Raw genomic sequence first — 24,807 nt, 5'->3', positions numbered from 1 at the left:
CCTTAAGAATGAAAAAATGAGAAGCTAAGTCTGTCTCCAGCTTCTGCTAGGTGCTTCAGACTTTTTTCTTTTTGGGGCAATAAATTCTTCGATGCAAGATTGTAGAACCCTTCTGCATGATGCATTGCTCTGGCTTAAAATGACTTGTCCAGTTCTATACTGAGTCATGAAGTCTACTGGACTAAGCATTGGCATCTGATGGCAACTAAACCTCTGTAGCTTAGAAATGCAATGTAATCAGTCCACTGCTCCATGGTATTCTTCGGCAGACGCTTCCGCTGCTGCTAGTGGGTTTACTTGTGAACTGAGAGGCTTCTGTAGTGGGGTAACACCCAAAAGCCTGCCCTGGATTGGAGGTCTCCTTGTTTGTACAAGGTGCTTCGCAGGCATACTGAGCTCTTGCTGTAGCAATCTTACTGGTTAATTTCAGTGTGCTTGACTGTACTTGGACCTCCTTGGGGTTTCCTCCAGATCTTTAAATGTTCTGCAGTATAGCACCAAGCATGTCTATCAGTATTTAGCCAGTGATTTATAATAGAGCAGCCACAACCTTGTCTCTCATTGTGGATAAGCACTATGCATATGCTATTATTAGAATAAATCTATCTATTTTACTCTTTTGGTACCTTAGTTTTAAGGGATGGTTATTAATTACATTCTTTGTCTATTCATACATGCGTGATTAATATTTGGAGTTCTCTTTTGAAATTTGAAGGCATTAGTTCAAAGCATATAGAAAGTGCTCAAAACAATGGAAGAGTTCTAAATTATACTTCTAAATTTATTGGCTACCTTTTGGAGTTAAAATTCTGAGGAAGTATCATTAATACATATAATACCCTTAAGTTCTGTCTAGCGTTTTGATAGCTAGAAGACAGGAATAAAACCTGCGTAGCTAGGCAATTGCGTAGGAACTTTACAGCTGTAGAAGACAGCCAAATATTCCCCTAGAAGTTGCCTTTAATCAGCTTTTCCACTGTTCTTTTGATCTGTCCTTTTTAGCCTGCATTATATGACTCTGTGCTGATGAATTTCACCTTTCTGTATTGTTCCTAGGTTTCTGTTAATAGTGACGGTCAATGTACGTATGCATGTGAAGTATGTAAATATGGATTCCTGGTCTTCTGATTGCTCTGCTTGCTTCCTGGGGTCATGGTCTTTCCCTCTCTGGAGCTGTTCTGGAGGACTGTCCTTTCCTGAGGAGCTCCCTCTGTCAGAGTCCTCCGTCTGCTGCTCGGGCTGCTGCCAAGTCCTTTAAAAACAAATGGGAGACAAATTTCAGAAAGCCACGTTCTGAATCCAACCATATCAGTTAGGTCACGGTAGCTTTGTTTGGCAGCTAGTTAAACGGAATAGTTTGACACATCCCTAAATGTAAATGGTTAAATGTATTCGTTGTTCCAACAAGGGCCCTATTCATGTGGGGACTGCTCGTTAGGCATGCATAATTCCCATTACTGCAACTGGGGGCTGAGTGTGGATGGTGAGGGGCGAGAATGATGCTTATGTTTACATATTGGTATACGCGTTCAAAGAGATTTGGTAACACATGAGGAATTGATTACATTTGCACAGATAACTTTTTAAATCTCTGCCTTGAAAAATGAATGACAGTGGGAGAAAGTGATGTGTGCATTATTGATTACCTGCTAGCACTCCATACTTGGTCAAATAAATATTACCACGGTGCTTTTGCTAGAGAAGTCTTTGGGACGTTACTAAGTGCTCTGAAGTTCAGGGTTCTTATTTGGGCCTCAGAATAATGACTCGGAACCTTTAACTTTGGGCACAAAGCTTTGCAAACTTTTGACTTGTGTTAATCAGGGTGACAGGATTTTGTGATTTATATACAATATGGGTATTTTCCATAGAAAACCTTCAGATTAAGATTCCTCGCTCTTAGGTGCACATCAAAGTCGTGTAAAAACCATAAAGGAGCTAAGCATCGCCTAAGAAAGCCTTTCAAGTTCCAGAAAGTGCTTCAACTACTTAAGGTTTTGAAGTGCTCTAATCTCTGACATGGGTGACGTGCTAGGCTAGCACTTTTTTGTTTTGTCACAAATCATCCATGCACACGGTGCAAAGGGACCCTGACGAAGTCATTTTACTTTTGAAAAGGGCTGCTTTTTTCAAACCGTTACGTCTCCCATTCACATCTACATGTTTGCTTCCACTTTGTTCAGGTCTAAGTAGCAGGGCATTTTGCGTAGTCTTCCCTTTGTTCTCAGTAAATATGGAGTAAAATGAGCAAGATCTGTGCTGTGAAACTAAAGCTCTACTCTTGAGAGATCTTAAGGGCCAAATCCTCACAAAAGGTACAGCAACATAGTGCCAAAGGAGCTAGTGTCCAGAACAGCTTCTGCTGTGTGTGTGCGTGCTGGAAAATGTGAATAAAGAGAGGGTAATTTGATGAAAACTGGGTGTAATTAGAAAAATACACTACTGAGAGCTGCTGAAAGAATAGATTAATACAAAATAGTGATGAAATGGACGAGAAGTGATCATCTGGTCCAGTCCTGCTGCTTGCAGCTAGGATTAGCTGCATTTAAATCAGTGATGGAAGATCACAGCCTTCCGAGGCTATTTATTCCAGTGGTTAAATACCTTGTTGCTTGTTTCTCCCTAGTGCAAAACTTGACTCTCCCTTGCTAAAATAGAGATGTTTTGCTGCTTGTCCTATTCCTAACACCTTCCTTTTTATATACCGTTTACAAACGTGAAAACTTCTGTGGTATGTTCTGGTCTAAAACAATGCTATGCATTTGCAACAGCCACAGATACAGTGTTAAGCTGCTTTGTGCAAGTTAATTCAATCTAAGTTTGGGACATGCAGCAGTAACCACGTGCAGCTAAATGAGCTTTGTAACAAACTGCACGCACTCTGAGTCTGAAAGAAATATTAAAGTGGACTGGTTTAACCCACAATGAATGAAGTTAATTCAAGATGTGGTAAGTTATTAAGTGTCATAACTTGATGTGGTGCTTGAGCCCAAAGAATAAGTATGTTTTCCTTCTATGTAAATTTTAGAATATTGTGGAGAAGGAATGGTGTAGCCAGACACAACATGGGTATATCCAATTGCATGCTCATTAAAACAAAACAACCCCTCACAAAATCACTGTAATCATAATGGAAGAGCGGAGCATACAGAGGAAACTGCTCTTGAGTGATCAAACTCAACAGCAGTCAGTTTGCAAGGTGGTTGGTGGAAATGTGCAGGGTTGTAGCACAACAGCGGGGAGATACCTGGAGGCATTAGGCTGACATGAAGTGTCAGGGCTGCAGTCTCACGTGTATATGTATGAGTATAAACATATACACATATACATTCATGTGAAGTCTCAGGGCCGCAGTGGAGCGGTTGCTGCTAACTTGAAAAAATGCATGTATTCACCCTGGACTTTGCTGTGGCAGTAAGGTGTCTGTTTAATGATACTGCAGATGTGTAGGCAGGAGTGTAGAAGTCCAGCTATTAAAAACAGCGGAAGGTGGCCAAAACGTTAAGGCTCTTGCAGACAAACAGCATTATGGGGTGAGGGAGAGTCCTAGGTGCCTTGGGGAAGGGAAGTCTGAGAATCTCCAGTCAACCCTCCTTATCCTCCTCCTGTTCTTTGTGCCACGGTTTTGGGGTGCTCACTCTAGAGTGTTTGGGCAATGTTCTTGATACTGAAGTGACAGAAATCTGTTCCTTCTTTGTGGCTGGAAGAGCAAGGCCCAAAGAGATTGGGGTTGTCTGTACTTTCCTCTCTAGGTGGATTCAGTCTTGTTCCAGCATGCTCCAAACAGCTGTGAGCTTGTGCTGGGCTGGAACCAGCATAGCCATGCCTGGTGTGATGCTGCGCCTGAATTAAAAAGTTCACTTCTGCCATGTCCAGATCAGAGCTTGTGTCTTGGCCCTCCAAAGCATGGACAGTGAGCTTTTGTCTGTCTGCAGAATACTGTATGACTGTACTCCATGTGACTTGTCCTGGAAGGCTGTAAGAGGATGAAACGTTGATCCTTTGTCTCATGTTCCAGCCCTACTGTCCTTCCATGAGCAAATGCAAACGGTGGCAACGGGAGGACCTCAGTCATGCTATTGGTGGGGACAGGGGCTTGCTAGGTAACGTTTGGGGAACAGCACCCAGCATCTTGTGACTGCCCTGTGTTGACAGTTGGAATGCTTCTCTGTAGCACGCACCATGAATCAGTTTTTCACAAGCACAGAAGAGCATGTGCTCTGTAAGTGCGGACAGTTAAAAGCAGAGCTGTAATGAACTGGAAGGCAGGAGAACAAAACGTATGTTAAAAAAAAAAAAAAACCTCAACTCCACTCTCTTCCTCCAAAATGGAGTAGAGATCTGAAAAATAAGATGAAAACATTGCTGTCAGAGTAAGGCTTTCAAACTTGCGATCTTAAGACTAGATCTTAGTCTCCTAATCTTAGTTTTGAAGTCTGGAAAAAATATCTGTTGCTAATCAGAGCAGCTCAGAGTTGCGTTTGGCTGAAAGTATAGCCCTTTCAGTTTCAAGCTTCAGTCATCAAATTTGCCCTTCCTAATCTGCGTTGCCCTAGATAAGTCAGGAAACATAAACATTTGCTTTCCCCAAAAAGTAGCGGTGGCATGGCTGTACCTGTCTGTGCTCTGAAAGCTCTCTGAGTGCTCTCCTGCCACTGGCCTGTGACATTACCACGCTCCGTGGCCTTCTCTGGTGGTGATAAACCCCTGACCGAGGCCAAAGTGTCAGCGCTGCTTGTTGGCAAGGCTGTCGGTTTAGACTTGGAGAGTTTATTCTAGGGCCACTGTTACAGGTGCCAAAATGTTAGCTGAGTAGCAAGGATTGAACTGGGCCAGCTCATGCCAGTTTGGCTGCCAACGTGTCTGATGGCCGCTGTCCTCTACCCCGCATCCTTTCAGCATGCCAGCCTCTCGCCTTGCCAAACGTGAGCATGCCCTGCCAGCGTGCATAGCCAGCTTCAACCATCGGCTCAGACACGGTGGACTGCTCTCTCCAGCCTTAATGGTTAGCTCTGGCGCATCAGGAGCACTCTTGGTTTTTGACTGAAGAAAGCCAGTAAGAAGGAAAACAGATGATCAGTTTGTACTGTGAGTGGTGTCTTGTTTTTATGTCTTGAGGAAAGAAACGTGGCTTATTGGTTTATATAACCGTGGGTGCATTGGATCAAAATTAAAACCAGGTTCTCATTGCACAGGACGCTGACCAAGCCCATAATAAAGGCAGTCTCTGCCGGCAGTCGCTGGTGATCTGAAGGGAATGATCAAAAAATAAGCGGAAGGATATACTCTTTTATTACACGTAGGAAACAAAGCTCGGAGATTAAAGGACTTGCTAGGGTCAACATACTTTTTGGTACTGCCAAACCTAAGCAGCCCATTGGAGGCTGCTGGTCCGTGGTCGCAGCCCAAGGCTTTTGGAGGTCCTTGCGAAGGGTTGTGCCCCTGCGCAGTCCTGGGGCAGCAGCATCCGCTTCGGAGCCTGCAACCTTGGCGTGGGATGTCCCAGACCTTCCTGCTAGATGTCTGGCTGGGGTCCCAGAGAGATGGTGGGATGCATCATGTGCAGCTCTCTGCTGGGGTCCAGCTCAGTGTGTCCAGTATTTCAGAAGCAGGTGAACGGCCCCTTCAGGTGAGTGTTCATTGTGGGCTTTTTATTCACAAACCATTATTTCATCATTGCTGTTGCCCTGGAGGAAGCACTAGTTCGAGTCTGTTCTCCGAACAACCAGAACGTTATCTGTGGTCGAGGTGGACAGAATAAATTGGAGGGGGAAAAAAAGCAGTGAGGGCAAAAGGCCATCCCACTCCTGACTTCAGAGGAACCACATGTGTGAGTGGAAGTGCTGGCATGGCCTTTAATCTCATCAGGGATAGAGTCGCTTTTTAATAGGTTCTTGCTGCTTTTTGGACTACTGAATATTGTCACCAATTCCTCACTGTGTTTGGGGTTTTAACTGTTTGACCTCCCATTGATTTTAATGGGATGTATGCAGCTAAAAATCACAAGTAATTGTCTGAAATCAAGTGCATGTCATGACATGGATCTGTTAGGTAATTAAAATGTTCCCAAATTGTAATTCATTGCAGGTTCATTTTTGCTGTTAATTTTGGCTTTTGTGTAATGGGAAGTTGCATCTCGGGTTTCTTGGCTGTGCTGTTGGCGGAGGATTCATTTGAGAGTTTGATCCAGAGCCCACTGAGTTCAGATCTGTGTTAATCTTGTACTTGTGCTTCCCCGCGAAAGCAGAAAGCTCAGCGCTTTCTGTGCTTCAAACGCGTACTTGTGCGTTTGATCTGGCTGGGGATGCCACTGGGTGTCTTCATTGACATCAGTGGGTGCGGAGCCATGACAGTTGTTGAAAGCTACTGTTCTCTTTGCAGGTAAGTACTGTGCAGGTGTCCAATGTTTTTCAGCATACCGTTGCTCAGAACAGGCAGGTTCTGCCTGCTGCGCCTGTGCCGGGGGACAGTGCCAGACTGCTGAGACAGCACGTGAATGTTTTATTTCTTTTGCGTGCTCGTGCTGAGTGAGCGTCCATCTCTAGTTAAATTCAGTCGCATGTTGAGCTCTTTTTTTTTTTTTTTTGTTTGCTACGGATTGCCTTCCAGCAGCTGTGGGGTCAATTCATGACACTAAAGTCTGGTTTTACATGAGTGTCGCTTCTGCAGACAGCGGTGGCATTACATTTGCAAGGAACTGAAGAAAGGGAACAAGAGGCAGAGGCTTTGTGATACTGTCACCTTGCTTTTGCCTGTTTTAATTACTGCATTGTGGGTGATGAAGAACTGGCTGCAGTGAGGGGTGTCTTGCTAGTAGTCAGCTGCTTAGTTTTAGGTTAGCTCTGTAAGTGATTGCTATTCCTTTTGGGTAAATAGTGTCATTGTGCTTTTCTTTAAATTTGGGGGAATTTCACCTGGATTTCTAGAGTTTTCCTCTTTCTTCTCTCTAAAAATGAAGATATAAAATGGAGGAAGGAATGATATCCTAAAGAAATTCCATTCAAGTACTGGTGAAGACACTGATTTAAAAACTATCCAGTAAACTTATTTATACCTTTGGTGCATGACTTTAAAATGGCTTTAAAAAAAGCTCGTCAAAAGCATTTGAGATTTGGGCTGTAATATCGACACTTCAAGGAAGTTATATGCGTATGTGTGTATATATGTTTGCATATATATGTATAAGTAAAAGAAAGGAAAAAGCAGAACATGCCAGAACACTGGGCTTCACGTATGGCTTTCGTGTGAGATGGCAACAATTCAAGTATTCAGGATTGGCTGGGGAGGGTCAGGGGATTGTTTCACGCCACTTTCTCCATTACTGTTCATCGCTTCAACATCCCCTTCTGAGGCTACTGGCCAAAGATTTACTAGTCCCTCTGTTCCTTTAGGCTTTTCTTTGCTTTTTTTTTTTTCCCTCTTTCCGTCTAACCTTCTTATAGACTTTTATGTTGACAGCTGTGATGAAGAAAAGAAATACAATTGAACACACGTGGAAATTTTCTGTGCTATGCCACCTTATATGGTTCCTGCTGCAGTAGGTAAAGCATATTAGCAAGCAGTTCCTACAAAAAAGGGTTATCTGTCATTGGTAAAAGAGTTGGTGTTAACATCTGAATTATCGTTAGGCTTCAGTGTTGAGATGAATGAGGCAATTCACACCTCTCAAGCTATTTCATTTCATCTCCCTGTAGAAGTAGACAGACAGCCCTGAATTGATTTGCATTCAGAAGTTTTCTTTATAAGCGTGCAGGGCTAGAAACCCACAACTCTCATTTAAAAACAATTTCCATTTTGCTGTAAACACTGTAATCCCCAGAGAGCTACATAGGTGTTTTAGTTGAGACTTTCTGCCACGTGTGGTTTCTGTGTCACTTCATGTAGTGTAAGTCAGTTCTGTGACAGTGAAATGTTTTCACCGCTGGGGAGAAGGAACGTGGTTGGTTGTTATTGTCCTGAGAAGATATGGAGCAGGAAGACTTATTCTACTCCTTAGGAAATATTTTGTATGTATTTATGACTCCTGTTGGTAGGAAAAAATGAACGGGATTCTATTTTCTGCTGCGAATGTGGCAAGACGTAATGAATGAAGAGTGATAGTAGACTCTTTAAATAAATTTATGGAAGTTCTTGTAATTTTCCTCTCACCTCTATACTGTAGTCATACATGTTCTCCCCATAAAGGAAGGAGTCCACATTACAGTAAATGTGGAAAACCCCTGCATGTAGACTTGCTGACCTCTTTCAAACTAGATTGTTTTAAAACGTCCTTTATGCATCATTCTAATTTTCATGCTTGTGTATCAGCTGTAGAAAGAAAGAGAAGAATAGATGCTCAAGGGAGTATAAATCTTGTGAATGTGCATGTGCTGTGGAGTTGGCAAAGCCCTTCGGCATTCACAGTCTTATTGTCAGTGAGCCTCCCAGATAGGCCCACATTCGAAGAATTTGACTCGGTACTGGCCTGATGTGAAGCAATTTCATTTAATCAACATTAAACAGTTTATCACCAGTCTATGGGAGTACAAGATCAGGAGATACAGTGCCCTGCTTCGTGCAGGAAAGGTTGTTGCTTAGGACTTGCGCTGTCTGCAGCTTTTGCACAAGGTAGCTGCTGCTTTCCATACTCAACGCTTGGCACTTCCTATTCTGAGTCTTCTCAGCTCCTTGCAGTTAGGCCAAACCTGAACAATGTGGCCTGAGATTTTTTTAATCTGGGTCTCAGGCCCAGGCTTCATGCTTTCATGCCTTCTGGTACTGAAACTATGCTGCTTCTGAGATCAGAGCTGGGAGGGGGAAAAGACTGGGGGAAGAGAGTAGTGAACAGAGGTTGATTACCCTTTCTTTACCCCTTAAAGTATTTGGGAGCTGTAAAGCTGTGGCAGTTTGACATTGGCACTGAAGATGCATCTTCCAGTATGTCCATAAGAACCAGACTGTTGTGGGAACCACTGAGAAGTTTGTGTATTTTGTAGATACTTTATAGGATTTGGCACTTAAATTTGTGTGTGTTTGTGTGCTCCGTCACCCTCGTTGCTCTGATGTACCAAGCTGCAGACCAGCTCCTCTGTGACCCAGCCATGTCAGTGAGGGGTTTTTATGGCCCCCAGCAGCTTGTCATCACCCACTGCTGACTGGAGTATGTGGAACTTCCTGTCGAGCTGCACCCATAATTAGGCTAATTAAGGCAAATCATCTAATTAAAACCAACCTGGCTGAAGGTGCCTGGAGCAGGTCACAGTGGTCTCAGGACCCATGTCAGAGGGGGCAAACAGCAGGAAAGCAGCACCAGTTACAACTGGTGCATCAGTTTGCAGAGGGGCTGCTTGCCCTCGGCTTCCCAGGTATGGCCAGTGTTTCTAAGGAATGCCCCCCGAAATCGGGGGCAATGGCACGAGTAGGTCTCTCCCTGCAACAGCTCCTCCTGCTTAAGAGGAAGCTGCAGCCTGGGAAAGTCTTGTGGCCACCGTGCCCCTTGCAGGGGGGGAGCAGCGGTAGCAGCACAGAGAGCGGTAGGAAGGGACCATGTTTGAGGAGGATAAGGAGTGGTTACAAGAGGAGATCAGGAGATGAATTGTTGAGCTTTCTGGGAATGGAGTGGCATTCAGCCTAGGCCATGGTGAGACGCGTCATGCTCCTGTCCAGGTGTGAGGTGGCTTGGGCAGAGGTATGAGCTGTGGTGACAAAGCTAAGGAGTCTAGGCACGCACCGACTGGTGGAGTAGGGCAGAAGGCAGTTTGGAAAGTAGGCCAAAAATCAGAATTATGAGAGCAGTGAGAACAGGCAAATGACAGCAGGAGATGGGAAAAACCACACAAGAAATGCTTAGCAACAGGCCTAACAGCGCTGCGTTATACAGATGCTGCCCTTAGGACCTGTATATTTTGGAGAGTTCCTGCTCTGGAAAGCAATCAGGGCCAGTGTCTGATGGTCTCCAGCTGTCATGCAAGCTGCAGCACTTGCTGATGCTGCCAGCTCGCTGGAGTTGTGACATCTAGTGTTGCTTGCTGCTCTCCTTCCTTTCCCATTTGAGGTTTCCATTCCCTTGAATTTGCCAGCATAATCCCAGTGCTGTCAAAATGGTCCTCCCAGTTTGTATTTATAGATGTATTTATATATGTATATGTACGTATTTCAGGTCTGCTTAAGAACTTCTGAGCTAATGCAAAGTGTTTTGCTGGACTGGATTAGGAAGTAGCTATGCATGCTAGTAATGACAGTAGTAGATCATCTAAGTGATGCTTGGTAAACTGTAGGTGTTAATCTTTTAGCCTTGATGATTTCAACTGGACCAACACATCTGATCGTAATGATGCTTGTGTGTTTTAGAATGACAATGAGAAAGCAAAGTCCACTGTTCGAGTTAAATAATACCTCTGTTAACGTTTTATGGTGTGAAACAAGGGATTAGGTAAAGGGAGATTTTCATTGCTAATGGTTTTCTAAAGCGCGCATGCACCTTACTGTACTCTGTATAGAGCAGGGACAAATTCAGGTTGGGGGATTGGTCTCATTTCAGTGTTTCTTCAGCCTTTTGGCTGTAGAAGTCCCTATTTAATATACTGTTTGCTACTGTAACCTTTATAATGAAGCTGCTAACAGATTATTTTTATAAAATGGTTGGAACAGGTGGGAAAGTCCTTTCCTAGTAATCAGAAAGGAAGAGGTCTTGATGGCCACAGGATATCTGAGGTGGAAAGAGCAGGTGTCTCCCTGTGATTTAGAGACTTAGAGGATCTCAGCTCCCTGTAACCTGTCTGGATTTTACGCCTTGCTCACAGGAACAGAAGGGTTATGGGGTTAGCCGCTCTTTAATGTGCTGCACCCGTTTGCACCAGTGCATTATGCTCTCCTGCGATCGCTCTGTGCTGCTCGTTGATTTTCCTGGTAATTCCTGGCCTGTGCTGCTTGAGACATAACCGCCTGCGTTTCAAACATTGGTAAATCGGATAACTGTTAGACTGTGCTGCTGTGCACACGTGGTACCTGATGACCTGAATGTACTTTGAGCATCTTCCTGGCTGAAAACGTTCTATTAAAGTTCTTTTAAGAATTCAGCATTGCTGATTTTGAGGAGATAAGCAGAAGATTTGGGAAAATTAGGCAGGGTTTCAAAGCTCCCAAGCGTAGGGTGTGTGCAGCTGCTGAGTGGGGTCCCGGCAGCTTGAGAAGGGCCTGGGGTGTGCTCCCTGCTAGGTGAGGTTGCCTTGTTTTCGTGTGTGCGAGTGCTTCGTGCCAGGGAACCTGCAGCTGTAGGTAACGATGGCTTGAGCACTGCTGTGGTGCAAGTGCTGTGTGAAGAAAGGGCTTCACAGGCTTTTGGCAGGCTGCAGTGGTTGGCTTCCCTTTCCCTGCTGTGGCTCTGCTAGCTTGAGCTTTTCTCATGCAGCAAGTAGTTGTGGGGGGAGCTCTGATTGGAAAGCGCTTCCTTTTTCATTTGGCTTGTCCTCCTCCCCTAAATTAGTCCTTTTTAATTGCTGACCTTTCCTCTAGCTGAGGCAACAGCTGCACCAGATGGATGAGTCTCCAGCAGGACAGGGTGCTGGCTCCTGTTCAGCTGGGCCAGGCTCAGTGCGAGGTACTTCTGGCACTTTCCTCTGTGCTGCTGAGGCATAATCGATCCTGGAGTCTGCAAAGACACTTGCACAGCATTAAAATGTTAGGCTTTGGATTAGGGCTTTGTTTGGGGATACTGTTGAAAAGTTTGTGAAAATAGAAAGGAATAAAAGGTATCTGGGGACAAATCACACTGAGCTGGCCTCCTGAGAGCGCTAGCTCAGGCGTAGTCTCTGCAGTGGAAGCTGTAGGCTCAGCTTGTGCAAATCAGCCTGTCTTTGACGAAGCTGGTGAAGGGAGATCAGTTATCATCCACTAAAGATCTGGCTTCAGAGCACAGATTTGTACGGTACGTGCAGGGTTTCAAAGGGAGGGCTTTTGACGTTTCGCATGTTAAAAGAACAGTTAAAGTTACAGGGTGAGCTATCAAAAAGAAAAAATATATATATTTTATATATATATATATAAAAAAAAACTTTTTGGAAGGGGTGCCTTCTATTGCTGACTAGCAGGCTTCTCGTGTCTTTCGGGAATGTGCGCCTATGGTGATTCAGCTAGCTTTAATGGCCGAAGTCCCTTTGACTTTAAAACAAAACAAAGCTCAAACAGTGCAAAACAAATGTTCCCCACAACTCCGCCAACTTGAGTGGCACTGGCTTGACTGACATCACTTAAGGAGCTGGCTGTGGATCAGTAATTTTCTGTATGTTTGGCGCCTGGAGTATTTTATAATTGGGATAGGGAGGTGTTTGGTGATGCCTTTGGCACATATGTAAGTGTTTTAAGGTTGCAGAAGACCTTTGAGTAGGGATCGCAGTTGTTTTCCAAAATAGTCATGTTTTAGACTGCAGTGTAGTGTAACTTTTCTTATGTGACTTTGTTTTTAAAATTGGAGCAAAATGCTTTATTCTGCTTTTTTAATAAGCTATGTTGTAAAGCTTATAGCTTTCCCACTTTAAAAAAAAAAAAAGGAAAGAAAACGCTTAGCCATAGTTTTAAACAATACTCTAGGGAAAACGGGCCTGAATTGCAAAATAACATATGTAATCTTCAAAGAGTAATTCTTCCATCTGATCTGAAGCAGAAAATTGATTTAAGAAAGCCATGAATCTTTTAGAACTGAAGCCCAGCTACGTACAGTGGCAATGTTCTGCTCCTTGGTAAGTTCACACGCAAAGAGAGCGCAAGGCAGTCAGGTGTCTTGGGATGCAGATGGTTTACGTCTACGGCAGTAGAGTTGGAGGCTGGCCGTGCTGCCACCTCCACAGCAGAACTCAAGAGATGGGTCTTGGTGTCTGGTAGGCAGGATGACAGCAGAATTCAGTGTCTTGTTGGCCTGGGTGTAGCACTGTCCTTTGGGAGGACAGTGATTTGATTTTATTTTTTATTTTTCAGTCCTTCACTGTACGTTGTACGCATGGATTCAGCCAGTTAGATGCTCAGTTCTGGAAGCTCATAACCATCACACCATTTGCCCAAATCCCATGATGCAGAAACAGGTTTGAGTAGATAGTTGTAGGGTATGCTGTCTTGCGTGCCCGTTAAGATTACTTTTCGTGCTTTTATCGAGGAAAGACTGGATCGCTCCAGCTCCGTTCCTCTGAGCCGGGGCTCTCCGCGAGACAGCTTGCCCGCGTGCTACACGGCATCTGCTCATGAGCTGGTGCTTCTGCTAGGCCTGCAGATGCGCTGAGCGCAGTGAATTACAGTCCTGAAGGTTTCAACCAACGCTTGCTGGAGAAGTTTGGCTGTCTCAAACTGCAGGTGAACAGGGAGTGCGGCCGATCCTTTGTGCCGTAATGGTTCATCCTAATTGCACAGCAGATCCTCCTTCCGGGCGTGGGGGCTGGCCCAGCCGAGCCCTTGCTGCAGCCTGGGAGCTCCCCCCCGAAGGGGGGCTCCTCGCTGCCGGGCTGAGCAGAGGCTTGTCTTACATCGGGCTCCCGACCTGTCCGGGAGGATGCCAATCCCGTCGGTTTTAGGAGGGGAGCAGGGGCAGGCCCTGGGCTGCGGCGTTGGACGCCGCTCACCTCCACGGGCAGGTGCCACCGCTGCCGGGCGGCTACCCCCCTGCCAAGCCCCATCTTTCGGGGGGCATCGAGCCCTGAGGGCAGGGGGGCTGGCGGGCCCCGCTTCTGGGAAAGGCGAGCGTGGTGGTGGTGGGCCTCTCTGCGCCTCTGGTCTTGGGTTTGCTTTCTCTGCTGAATAGTTTTTCTTTTTTCCCCCCTCCCCTATGTTCGGGTGCCTCACAAAATACACCGTTTCTCTCGTTCTGTCCCGTGACAGTTCCTCTCCTGAGCTTTACGGCACCTGCGGTTACTGCGATTCGTAGCAGACGGGCCCCGCGCGTGTGTCCGTCACAGCTCTGCCTAACGGGCTCCCTAACCCCCGGGGTACTGGACTCGCCAAAACAGCTACGAATACGGCAAAGCCGTGGGCGGGGGGAAGAAGGCAGGAGAACCAACAACATTGCACAAAAGTTGCCAAGTTTTCGGTCAACTTCAGACTTTCTCTGTGGCTGCGTGGTGGGAGCGACCGCAGTGCCTTTACGGTCCGTGTGGGCAGGCTAGAAATCCCGCTCAAAACTAAGGTGACTCTTCAGCAGGAGGAGGTTTGTATATGACTGAGTGTAAAACCGGGCCTTTTTGGCGTTAGGTGGGTGGATACCTGTTGACTTTCACTTCTGCTGGAGCCTGGAGGTGGAAACAGCCCTGGTGCAGCTTCCCGGCGGCTGTTGGTAGCTCAGGGTCTCTGCAAGCAGGCGGTCATCGTTTCTGGTCTCTCTTGCGATGACTTTGTGCCTGCTGTTTGTCCTTTTGCTGGTTCTTAAGGTATTAAGTGCTCTATCCCCAGTTCAGCATGGGCAGATAATAGCGTTAAGCTTTTAATGTGAGTGTAAAGTAGGTTAGGAGCAGTGGGAAACGTGATGTTATCCAAAGGTAGGTGAAACGGGCAAAAAAAATACATCGGTGCCCCTGAGGCAGTAACCGAATTTCCCAGTGCTGTTCCGTATGTGCTCTGTGTTTTAAATTTTTTTTTGTTCTGGCTTTAAGAAACATCATTTATTGTTTTGATGCAAGTTGGAAGATTGTTTTTTAACTGTTGTTTCTTTTTGTTTACTTTCTTTTAAAAAGACTCAGATTTACAGATCTGTCAACACAGAGCGCCAACATGTTGCACCAAAAAAATGGAAGAGAGCTACCAGGCAGCGGTTCGGAGGGAGAGGGCGCAGAGTATCCAGGCGCTGAACTTCGAGCTGAAGTACATGATTGTTGGTCATATCACAGCTTTTCAAGGTAGGAACTTTTGATTTATAAAAGTATCCCATATAAAAAATGGGAAGATTATTTCCTTTGTGGGTCGGTCTTTCATTTCTGTTGCATCGCATGCTGTAGTTACTGGTTTGTGGTTTACTTCCCTCTCTTCAGCATCCTGCTTTCAGAAGAGGGTGAGGGGACTTAATCTCGGCTGGTATTTTAAGCATCTGCCTAAATCTAATTAGGAGTAGATTTAAGCTTGAAGCTGGTTCCTGGGATCATTTTTAAAAAGATCGGTGTGGATTTTTCAAGGCATTTAAAAATGTTATTTAAGTGCCTAATGGTTGGTTGTGCCTTTTGGAACTCGCTTGTTTTGTCAAAGGAGTTACAGGTGTAAAAAGTTAAATTAAAATGCACTGGTTGGTTGATGCTGAGGAATGGGAGCTCTGACTGATAGCTCTAAAATGAGAACACAGCTTGCTCTCTGTGTTAAAATGTTTCCCTAGGTGTTAGGTCACAGGACGACTGGTTCATTTTGAAGAAATGTGGCTGTGCAGTTTAATGTGAATGCAGGAAGGAATCTGCACTTGGTCTCCTCTCAAAGCTGCTTGCTCTAACTGGCTGATACAGGTCCACATAGTTTCTTCATATAGAGGGCTACTGGAGACTTTTCTCCAGAAAGGCATTAAAGCATAGGCTGTGAACTTTTAATCAATCAACTCTCATATTTTTAATCAATCACTGACTGATGAATCAAGTGTTGGGGTCTAAATGATTAAACCTGTGGGTACAAGGCAGTTCTTTTTTAAACCCAAAAGTAACTTTTTGTCTAGCTTCATCCATTGAAGTGAAAAAATTCTTTAATATAAAAGTGATTGAGAGTAAATAAAAGATAGCATATTGTCTAAAATTTGACAGTAAGAAATGCTGGAAGTTTGAAAGACGTGTGGAAAATGCAAGTCACTTTCTTCTGCTTTTGGTCGTTCACCTCTGTTTCCTCCTTTGTATACCTATGGGTAAGAAACGACATTTTGGTGTATTTTGCAATTAATCTTGGAAAATATGTCAGTATCCCACATGGTTTTGAAATTTGGTTGCAAGGCACTCTGGAGGAGTGCTGTAGTAAAAGGGTGACTCTGTTGGCATTGTTAAAGGCTGGTGAGTTATTCGAGCAATCTTTCAGTATCATGATAGAATAAAGATAAGGTCAGAATAGATTAACCTACCAGCCCCTCGGGTCAAGCCAGCGGCGCTATTGTGCGTATTGCTGATGAAGCCCTTTGAAAAGAAAGAAACAGACGTTTCACACAGTTTAAATTTACAGGCGTTTTCTAGAAGTGGGTAAACAGGTTATTTGCTGTAACTTGCTGTGCCTGGCCTGCTGTCTGTGCTAGGTGGGAACACTTGAAAATGTAACTTTGCTCTCTTGTGCTGAGAGCTGCTTTTGTCCCGGGTGTCAGTGAAAAGCCTCTCTCTGTCTTGTGCTCTATAAATGTTCTGTTGCGAAGAGTAGTGTTATGTGCGACGTTTACTGGGAGGGAGGATCTCCGCATGGAATTAGCTCCGGCCTTTTGGTCTATTTTGGTTTGTTGCTATTTTGCATGATAAAGTGTGAGAGCTAAAAGAAGATTTAAAGTCTCAAAAAAAAAAAAAAAACACTGCTTATTTTAGAGGCTTTCAGGTGCTTTTCAGATGTCATGTTTCTAGTAGCAATAGGAAGGAGCTCAGACTTGCTAAAAAGTTGTAATTTATTCATTTGTCTGGTGTTTACTGAAGTTTTCAAGCACAATTTACTTGTGCCTCTGTGTGTGTGTATATGTATATTTTAAGTGCTGCTAGAGAGAAAAGCAGTAGTTAGCTTTGCAGCCTACTGCTGAGGAAAATCTTAACTGCTTTTTATGCACATGTAGAAGACAATGCCATTAATATTATACCCCTACTGACTAAATCATTTTCAAGGCTAGTGTGATGCAAAAATTGGATTTTCAGTGGTCCAGCATTGGACATAGTGGCGGGACTTGAATTTCAGTGTCAAAAGAGCAACATTTTTTAGAGGGCGTAATTTCTTTGGAGTTCACCTTCTATCATGAGTTATTGATGTTGAAGTTATAAATGTTTTTTAGACAGCATTATCTTATATTTTCTCTCATGGAAATCAAATGACACTTGCTTCTGAGGGCCTGCTATTAAATACTGCAAGTATTAATGGGAAAGAGCTTCCTGATGTGAGTAGGAGTTATGATAAGGGTTTGGTTAAATATTCCCTGTGTGCTGCCTGGGTACTGTGGTCAGCTGTGTAAGTTTGGGACAGAAGAGATTGTTTCTCTTATTTTCAATTAAAAAGGAAAATTAAGTAGTTCTGCCCACAGCTGAAATAAGACAATTTTCACAGGTGCAAAATAATGAGTCTGTAAGACTCAAATAGCCCACAGCTGTGGGCAGACATGTGGGCCGGTGCCTGTTTCATACATATGGACAGCCTTAGCACTGCAGTTCGATCCGGCTGTTTTACCTCCTTTTGATTTTTTTTCAAAATTGGCAAACCGGCGCTGGCTCAAACACATCATAAATCAAACTTCTGTGTGGGGTGTTTTAGCTCGAACTGTCAGTGATGCTGTTGCTGTGATACCCGATTTCAGCAGGAAAAGGTACCGCTTGGCAGGCTGTGAATGCCCCCCTTAGGGCAAGGGGGAGGGAGGGACGAAGGGGTCAGCTGGGCGCTCGGGAAGCGTGCCATCAGAATCGGCTCCTTGGAAAATCCTTATGTCGCTGCAAAATCATTTTGTTTGGCGTGCTGAAGGCCTGTGAACCAGGCCCCTGGGCAAAGGTGTTGTGGGAGGTTTCTGCATTCGCTTAGTGTTTTATTCTGTGGTATAGCCTAGAAGTCATAACTGTGGTATTAGTCACTCTACAGATGTGTCATTAATGACTGTCTGCTCCAAATAGAGTCACAGGCAAGGTGGAACGAGCAGATGGGACATGTACGCCTGCCAAAGCGTCATGGGAGCGGCATCACGGAGGAGGGGATGTGCCTGTCATAGTGATCCTAGTAAGTCACAGTCTGGCTATTTGCAGGTGGATCTGTTCTGGGTGCGCTTTGGAGTGGGTCACTCTGTCCCATCCGAAGATGTGCCCGTCTTTCTGTCTTAGCTCCTGTGGCTGCAGCCCGAAATGCCCAGCAGAACCGGTTAAGCAAATGATCCAACAGAATGCGTTAGTGTTGTAGCTCACTTTCTCCTTCGACAACAAGAACGTTCTCCTTTGAACTTAGTGGGGGTTTTTTTGTCTTGCATGTGAACAACAGAATTGCTACAGCTTTTATTTATTTTTTTTTTTGGAGCAGATGAATTTCTTTGTGGTGGCACTAGGCGCTGGCTGACGCAGTTGTCCTGCCCTCCCCGTTCCCTCGCGCGGTCCCTGTGCTCCTTGGGGGCAATTCCAAGCCGGGCAGCTTTGATTCATTGTTAGTGGATTAAAAGTGGTGTCGGGCGTAGAGGCTGGAAGTCGCTGTCAGAAGAGGTATCGGTAGCCTGAGAGGAGAGCTTTGTTGTCAGCAGACAGCAGAGGGAAACCTGCCCTCCCTTTTCGGTGTCCGCTAACAGGTGCTCGGTAAGAGTCCCCTGAAAGGTCGGCTCTGCTCTGGTGTCTTCTGCGGAGGCTAATTTGAAGTAATGAGAATCCAAACACTGGTAACTTTCTCATCCTGCTGATGGCCTCTGCAGAGAGACGGAACAGCTTATTTTGAAGCCTATATCACGTTTTGGTCACCAAACTAGCAGGTATCAGAGATGCAGGGAAGAGCTTTGAGCTCTGCTATTTCCAAAAAATTACTTTCTCCTTGCTGGGGTACTTTTATTTTTACAGCGGGCAATAGGAATTGTTCACTCGGGGTCTCTGAAACAAAGGCTTTTCCATGAGTAGAAACATATTGGTTATAAAGCACTGGTTTTCATTTGGTGGGCTGTTCTTCCACAATAGCATTCACTTAGCCTTTGGTTGGGCCAGGTGTTCCCATACCCTCCCAGCTATAGGAGGGTAGATCAGCTTCCTAGCTCTGTCCCCTCCCTCCTAACTGGAGGGATTTGGAGAAGCTGTGGCTGTGTCTTGCTTTTTATTTGATAGGGAGATTGGTGAGGCTTCTTATTGCTATTCCTAATAGCAGGAGTTGCAATGGTGTCGCAGTGCAAATGCACGTTAGGTTTTGCCCTGTTAGCATCTGGTCCAAGCAGGTAGCTAGGAAGAAGGAAATGATGAGGCTGTGAAGAAAGCAGACATAGCAGGGATGCGACTTGGGACTCCTGGTGCTCAGTAAAATGCCTGAAAGTTCATGTCTGGTTGCTCCAAAACGGCTTCAAGCATGAAGTTCCCGATCAAGCATCCCTCCTGGTGAATGGGAGGAGTCCACTGGCTTTTGCGTGGTGGTGGGCAATGGATACCACTACTGATATCTGTTCCAGCTGACCTGAGCGTTTCCAGAAATAAGTAACACAGCGCAGTGGCACTCAGAGCCATAGCGAGTCGAACGTGTTCTGCATTTTTATGTGCTGAGTTGCAGTGTTGCTAACGCTTATTTTTACTGAATTTAGAAATATCAACTTGAAATAGGGGTGGCTGGTTAACAGTGTTGATGTGCAGTGAGATTTACAAAACAGGCTTGGCTGGAGAAAAGCACTTTGGTTTGGAGTTAATTACTGTATGAAGTGTAGTCACAGTGCTCGAAATGGATGCAGTCCAAAATCAATGAGCTATTTAAAAAAAAGGAAAAAAACCCGACTATCATCAACCAGAACCCTGCTTGTGGCTTCCATTACTTACTGCTGGACTATAGAAAAGTAGAAGTGCTGTTTTTTAAATGTTTTTTGTAATCCCATAATACTTGGTCTTTTATTTAGAAAAATTGTTACCCACCCCTTTTCACTTGTATAATTCTGCTAAGCAGAGTTTTGTACTCTGCTGACCTCTGAGCTGACAGTTGGCCAGGATGTATAATTTTGTTTTGGCTCATTACAGAAACAGCTCCCTACAGAAAGATAGAGAAGCTTCGTTATTGTATTAGTGTCCATCTCTTATATGCTGTTCGTTCCCACTCCAGTGGACCAAATGTGTTTTTCTAGCTAGAAGCCTGTTTTGTATATCCAGCCTAGGGAAGGCTCGAATATTCCTTTTTAGCTGTTGCCTCTCATGTATGAATTTACATACGCATGCACTACTGCTGACTTCTGTATGGGGCTCGGGATGGGAGAACGCTGTCTTCATCCGTATGGCAAAAGGCTTCAGCTTCTTTGATCTGCTGTTGCTTTATCTTGAAGTGTAAAGATAGCTCTTTTTAATGGTACTTTTTGCTGGTAGATCATAAAGCGCTTTTGGAAAGGACTTCAGTGTGGGTGTGTCGGTTTTAAAGATGGGCAAACTGAGGCACAGAGAAGGGAAGTTGCCTTTCCTAAGGGGAGCTAGCAGAGCCAGTGGTGCAACTCAGGTTATCTGAGCACAGTTGGACTTTTGCCCTACGTCACTGTTTCAGAGCAGGGCAGCATGAAGAAAGAGCATTCTGCATTGACTCGCTGATATTATTTCTGTGTGGTTTTTTTTTGCTTTTGTGTGTCACTATCTGAAGGTTCATAAATCCAGTATGCTTAGTACACTGTCACTCATAGGAATGGAATTCCCCAAATTTGCAATCCATTGTAAAACAATTGATGGCAGTGGAGGCAACAGAAGATGAACTGTAGGGTGGGGAAGCCAGAGTCCGTTAGGAATAAATCGCCCACGTAACCAAGTAACATCTGTAAAATTGTGCTGAAGCATCACCTTTGTGGGAGATAGTCCTACTGCACTGTTTTTGTCCTCAAGTGGTGTCATCTCAGTTGATGAAATGTCCACAACTGCCAGGTATTTCCCCGTGGTACACATAGGCACTATCACACTGGGTGGGACTGCAGGGCCATCTGACATGGTCCTGTTCGGTGGCCAGTAAATGAATAGGGAAATATATCAGAAATATGAAGACTGGAGAGAGAAAAACCTTCCCTTCTTATACCTTCCTGTTTTTTGGCAAATGGTAATTTAAGAACTTTTTGAATCTAGCCTGAGAAGCATCCATCACTACATCTTTGAACATGCTTTCCATTAATCTCTTTTTTGGCCAATATTTCTTTTGGCCCGCATGGAAAAATTGGCAACGTTGATCGTGTGCTGACCACAATTTAGTTATGCACCAGGTAGAAAATACTTCCTTTTGTTTGCTTTAAGTATGCTACCTAGTAATTCCATTGTGTCATTTGAGTCTTAAGTTTTATTTTTAAAAAGTATGATTATTCCCAGTTGAATTCATTCATTCCCGTCATGTAAGGTGAGTTAATTATTCATCTTCTCTATGCCATTCATGATTTTAGTCCAAGGCATTGCTAGGAGCTCAGCCTTTTCACATAGGGTGGGGAGAAGAAGGTGCTAAATTCTCTCTTATAAGTGTCCTTTCCTCAGCAAAAATATCGAATTATAATTTGCAATGTGCAATATTCCCTAGCGCTCTCACCTTTTATCTTCTGAACATGTGAAATTTAAAATCTTTGAGATGTGCCAGGGACTGTGAGTAAATATTGGTATTGCGTTGTGAATGGTGATTACGGAATTTGCTATGCAGCTTGTGTGCATTTGACCTCTAAATGTTTCAAATGGCATGAGGTATTATTTTCTTGGCTGAAAGACTACTTGTGGTCCTTTTGGAGTTGATACCTTTTCAGAAGTTGTGTGTACGCTTTTGTTGAGGTTCGAGGTTCAGACAGATGTTTTCATGTCAGTTCGCGAGAGAATGGAGGAGGAGAATGCTAAAGAGTTCAGTGAAGATGTTGGTTCAGTGGCCAGAGGTGTGATGAAAAATACATAGAAGGCTAGAAATTACTAGGAACGAAGCTGTTTAGCATATAATGTGTGAATATTGTGTGATTTTTGATTCGTCTCCCCGCCCGTGTCTACAAGCACATAGTAACAGACAGGAAAGGCAGAGAGAAAATAGCAAGGACAATCAAAGATAAGGAATAGCTGTCATGAGTCAAGGTTTGGACTAGAAGGTTTTCAGCCTGGAAAAGAGACTATAGGATGGGATTTGGTATTTCTCTCTGCTACTGAGTGTTACGGAGAAGATTAAAAACCTTAGCTGTTCACTCCTTTCAGTGCAAAACCTGTTTCTGTGGTAGAGGGCAAACTATGGGGTACAGATTCAGAGCAAACGAAGGGGGCTGCTGCTTCGCGCAATGCTGGTTACCGGAGAACTGCAGTTCGAAAAGGAGAATACCTCTAGAAGCGGACTTAATATACCAGAAAACTTTTGCTATGTCTTTTTGTCTTGTCAAAATCTGTTACTGGCCCCTGTTAGAGACAGGGCTATAGCAGTCTTTGCTCTCGCTTATCATAGGCCCTTTTTACCGATTATGTTAGTGAACAAGCCACGTGGTCTCCTTAATCAGACGTATAGTAGCAAAAGTATGTCATTTTGTCCAAATATATTTGTCCGCAAAAGTTCAGTCCAGCTAAAACAGTTTCTTGTTTGTGGTTATGTTTTTTCCTTTGTCTTTCTCCTGATTGAGTCCCACCCTCTGTCTGTGACTTAGACTTCATAACAGGATTGTCGCCTTCAGCTCCGATCTTTATCGGAACGTTCTTGTCTCGCCTAAATCTGCAAGACTCTTCCTGCAGAGCATCTCTAAAATGCTAGTTTTCTTCTCATTGTCCACACAGCTAATATCTCATGAACACTCCTAACACTTATATATTGATCGTGGCATCATCTTTTAAGGAGGAGAACAGGACGCTGCTAGCGCCCGTTCAGAACCCTGCTGAAAAGACTATTTTCTCGGTCACCCCCTGACTACAGCCTCTGTCTTGTTGATGCTGCTACCCTACCACATCTGAAATATGCCTTTTATCTTTGTATTTCCTAGTGCAGCTGATGCTGCTGTAGTTGCATTTGATTCGTGAAATGTCAGATGCTGCCACTGGCCAGTAATGCCAGCCTTTTCATCTGTTTACTAGAAAAATTCAGATGGGAACCTCTGTCTCCTGTGCTGTCCTTCAAGCTTGAACTTGCCACAAGCTTGAGCATGCACCATAAAGACCCTCAGCATCTTCATTATCTTCCTTTAAATCCCTCCTTAAAACTCTCCCTAATGTCAAGATATGCAAAATGCTTGTGAAAGGTCAAGCCAAAGTATGCCGAGTCTGCTGCCCGTTATGTTGACCGATTCTGTCTTGTCCTTCCTGCTTTTGTCCTTCCTCCCCCATGCATTTGTATCTATCAGCTCTAGTTTGCCTTTGTGTTTATTGGCAGCTCTGAGAGCAGCAACATCTTTTCTCCTGGATCTTTACAGTGCCTGTGTTCTTGGTGTTTCATTAATATCCTTAAGTGCTGTAGTAATGCAAATGACTGATTTTTCTGTGTATTTCTGATTGCATTAGTGTATCCTACCCCCCCCCACCCCCCCAAAAAAAAAAATTTTTTTTAGGCGGTTTGTTAGGTACAGGAACAGATTAACCTTTAAAAAAATCAAAGGGAGGAGCAGTGGAGGAAAATTTTTTTTTCTTCAGAAGGTTCTGATGACTTTCAGATATGTTTTCAAAACAGCAAGTTCAAGTGGAAAATTGAATGAAAACCTAGCAGGAACACTTAATCCTCCCTGTGGATTGTAAATCACTATTTTGCAAACCAGATCTGGTAATAAAGATCACGTCCAGAGAAATCTTTGTAGGATAACTAATGCCTAGTGACTGTATTGCAAATAATGGGTTCCTCCTTAAACATAGGGAAGACCTTGATACCCAGTCCTTGCAATTTGTTGCACTGAAATGACCTTACCTGAATCAGCAAAGTACAGGGATGCTGTGGAGTCCCTAGCGCGGCAGGCAGCCCGCTGCTGTAGGAGCTCCCGAATGTTGTATGCAGCTTTGCTTTCTGAAATAGCGCGTGGCTGTTTCTCAAGAATGCAATATGCAGAGCTGAGCTGGGGATAACTGATAGATAATGTTAGTCCTGCCAGAATCTGACGGTAATCATTATATACTTGTGAACATCAAATTTTTTGGCTGGTTGCTGGAGTGATACTGCTTTGCCTATTAAGCAGAAGTGTTTTATTGTTTAGATAGTCATTATTTTCAGAGGTGATTAAATACATGTTTTATAGGATTGTTTGAGCCAAAGCCTTGAAAAGATGTTGTAATTCCATGTTAAGCGCTGAGAGAAATCTACATTAAATACATTTCAAAGGAAACAACAAATCATCTAGGTAAGATATCATGCATTTAGCCTGTACCATTATTGTGTGAACTTGCTTCCTGAGTGTGTCTGGCTTCGGCTGTCATCTGATACCTAGAATGTAAGCGATTTGGGGCAGGGACAGTCTCTTCATTATCTATTTATAACAGTTCTTCATGCAATGCGGGTAGGGCATATCGGTGCTAGGACAAGAAATCTAATGAACACATGCATTGTCTGTTTGTTCATTTTATCTCTGTGTCCATATTTCACCCCCCTGTTGTCACAGTTTTCTTTTTCTTCCTCTCTGTTCTCTCCGGTGCCTTGTCAGGCTGTTGACTGTATCTGTAGAGTATAAAAGTCTGGTGGAAGTGCAAGTCAATAAATCAGTGAGAGATGAGTCCGGACAGAAAGAAAGCATGAAGATAGCTGAAGAGAAAATGTTTATTCAAAAAAATAGTGTTTATTCTCCACCATGTAGTTGAGAGTTCACAGTGGCTTGTTTGCTCTGGACTAGAGGGTGGGTGGGTTTTCCCGTTGTGTGTGTTTTGTTATTTTTCTTTTGTCTTCTCTGAAATAGCATTTCCATACCGTGAGCTCTCCTCAGTTTCGAAGCCTGCAAAGTCCCACGTGCCCGTCACCCGCTGCTGGGAACGCGAGTACTTCAACTCGAGGAGGGTACGTGGTTCTCGGTGCTGCCTGTTGTGCGTTCCCGCTGCCCTCAGTCTGACTCTTGGTGAAGGAAGTAGG

The 24,807-nt window shown here is 44.2% G+C and overlaps 1 protein-coding gene across 1 annotated transcript in view; it reads left to right on the top strand.

The window, feature by feature from the left end:
* The window catches only part of LOC104143560 (glypican-5), a 397,244-nt gene that overhangs the window by 7,032 nt on the left and 365,405 nt on the right, over positions 1-24,807 (top strand). The window contains exon 2 of the mRNA XM_009674126.2: positions 14,691-14,852. Within this exon, the coding sequence (XP_009672421.2) occupies positions 14,691-14,852 (162 nt within the window). The remainder of the gene's footprint in view (positions 1-14,690; positions 14,853-24,807) is intronic.

The sequence above is a fragment of the Struthio camelus genome, chromosome 9, assembly GCF_040807025.1.
Source record: "Struthio camelus isolate bStrCam1 chromosome 9, bStrCam1.hap1, whole genome shotgun sequence".
Lineage (NCBI taxonomy): Eukaryota > Metazoa > Chordata > Aves > Struthioniformes > Struthionidae > Struthio > Struthio camelus.
This window is presented reverse-complemented; position numbering and strand designations above follow the sequence as displayed.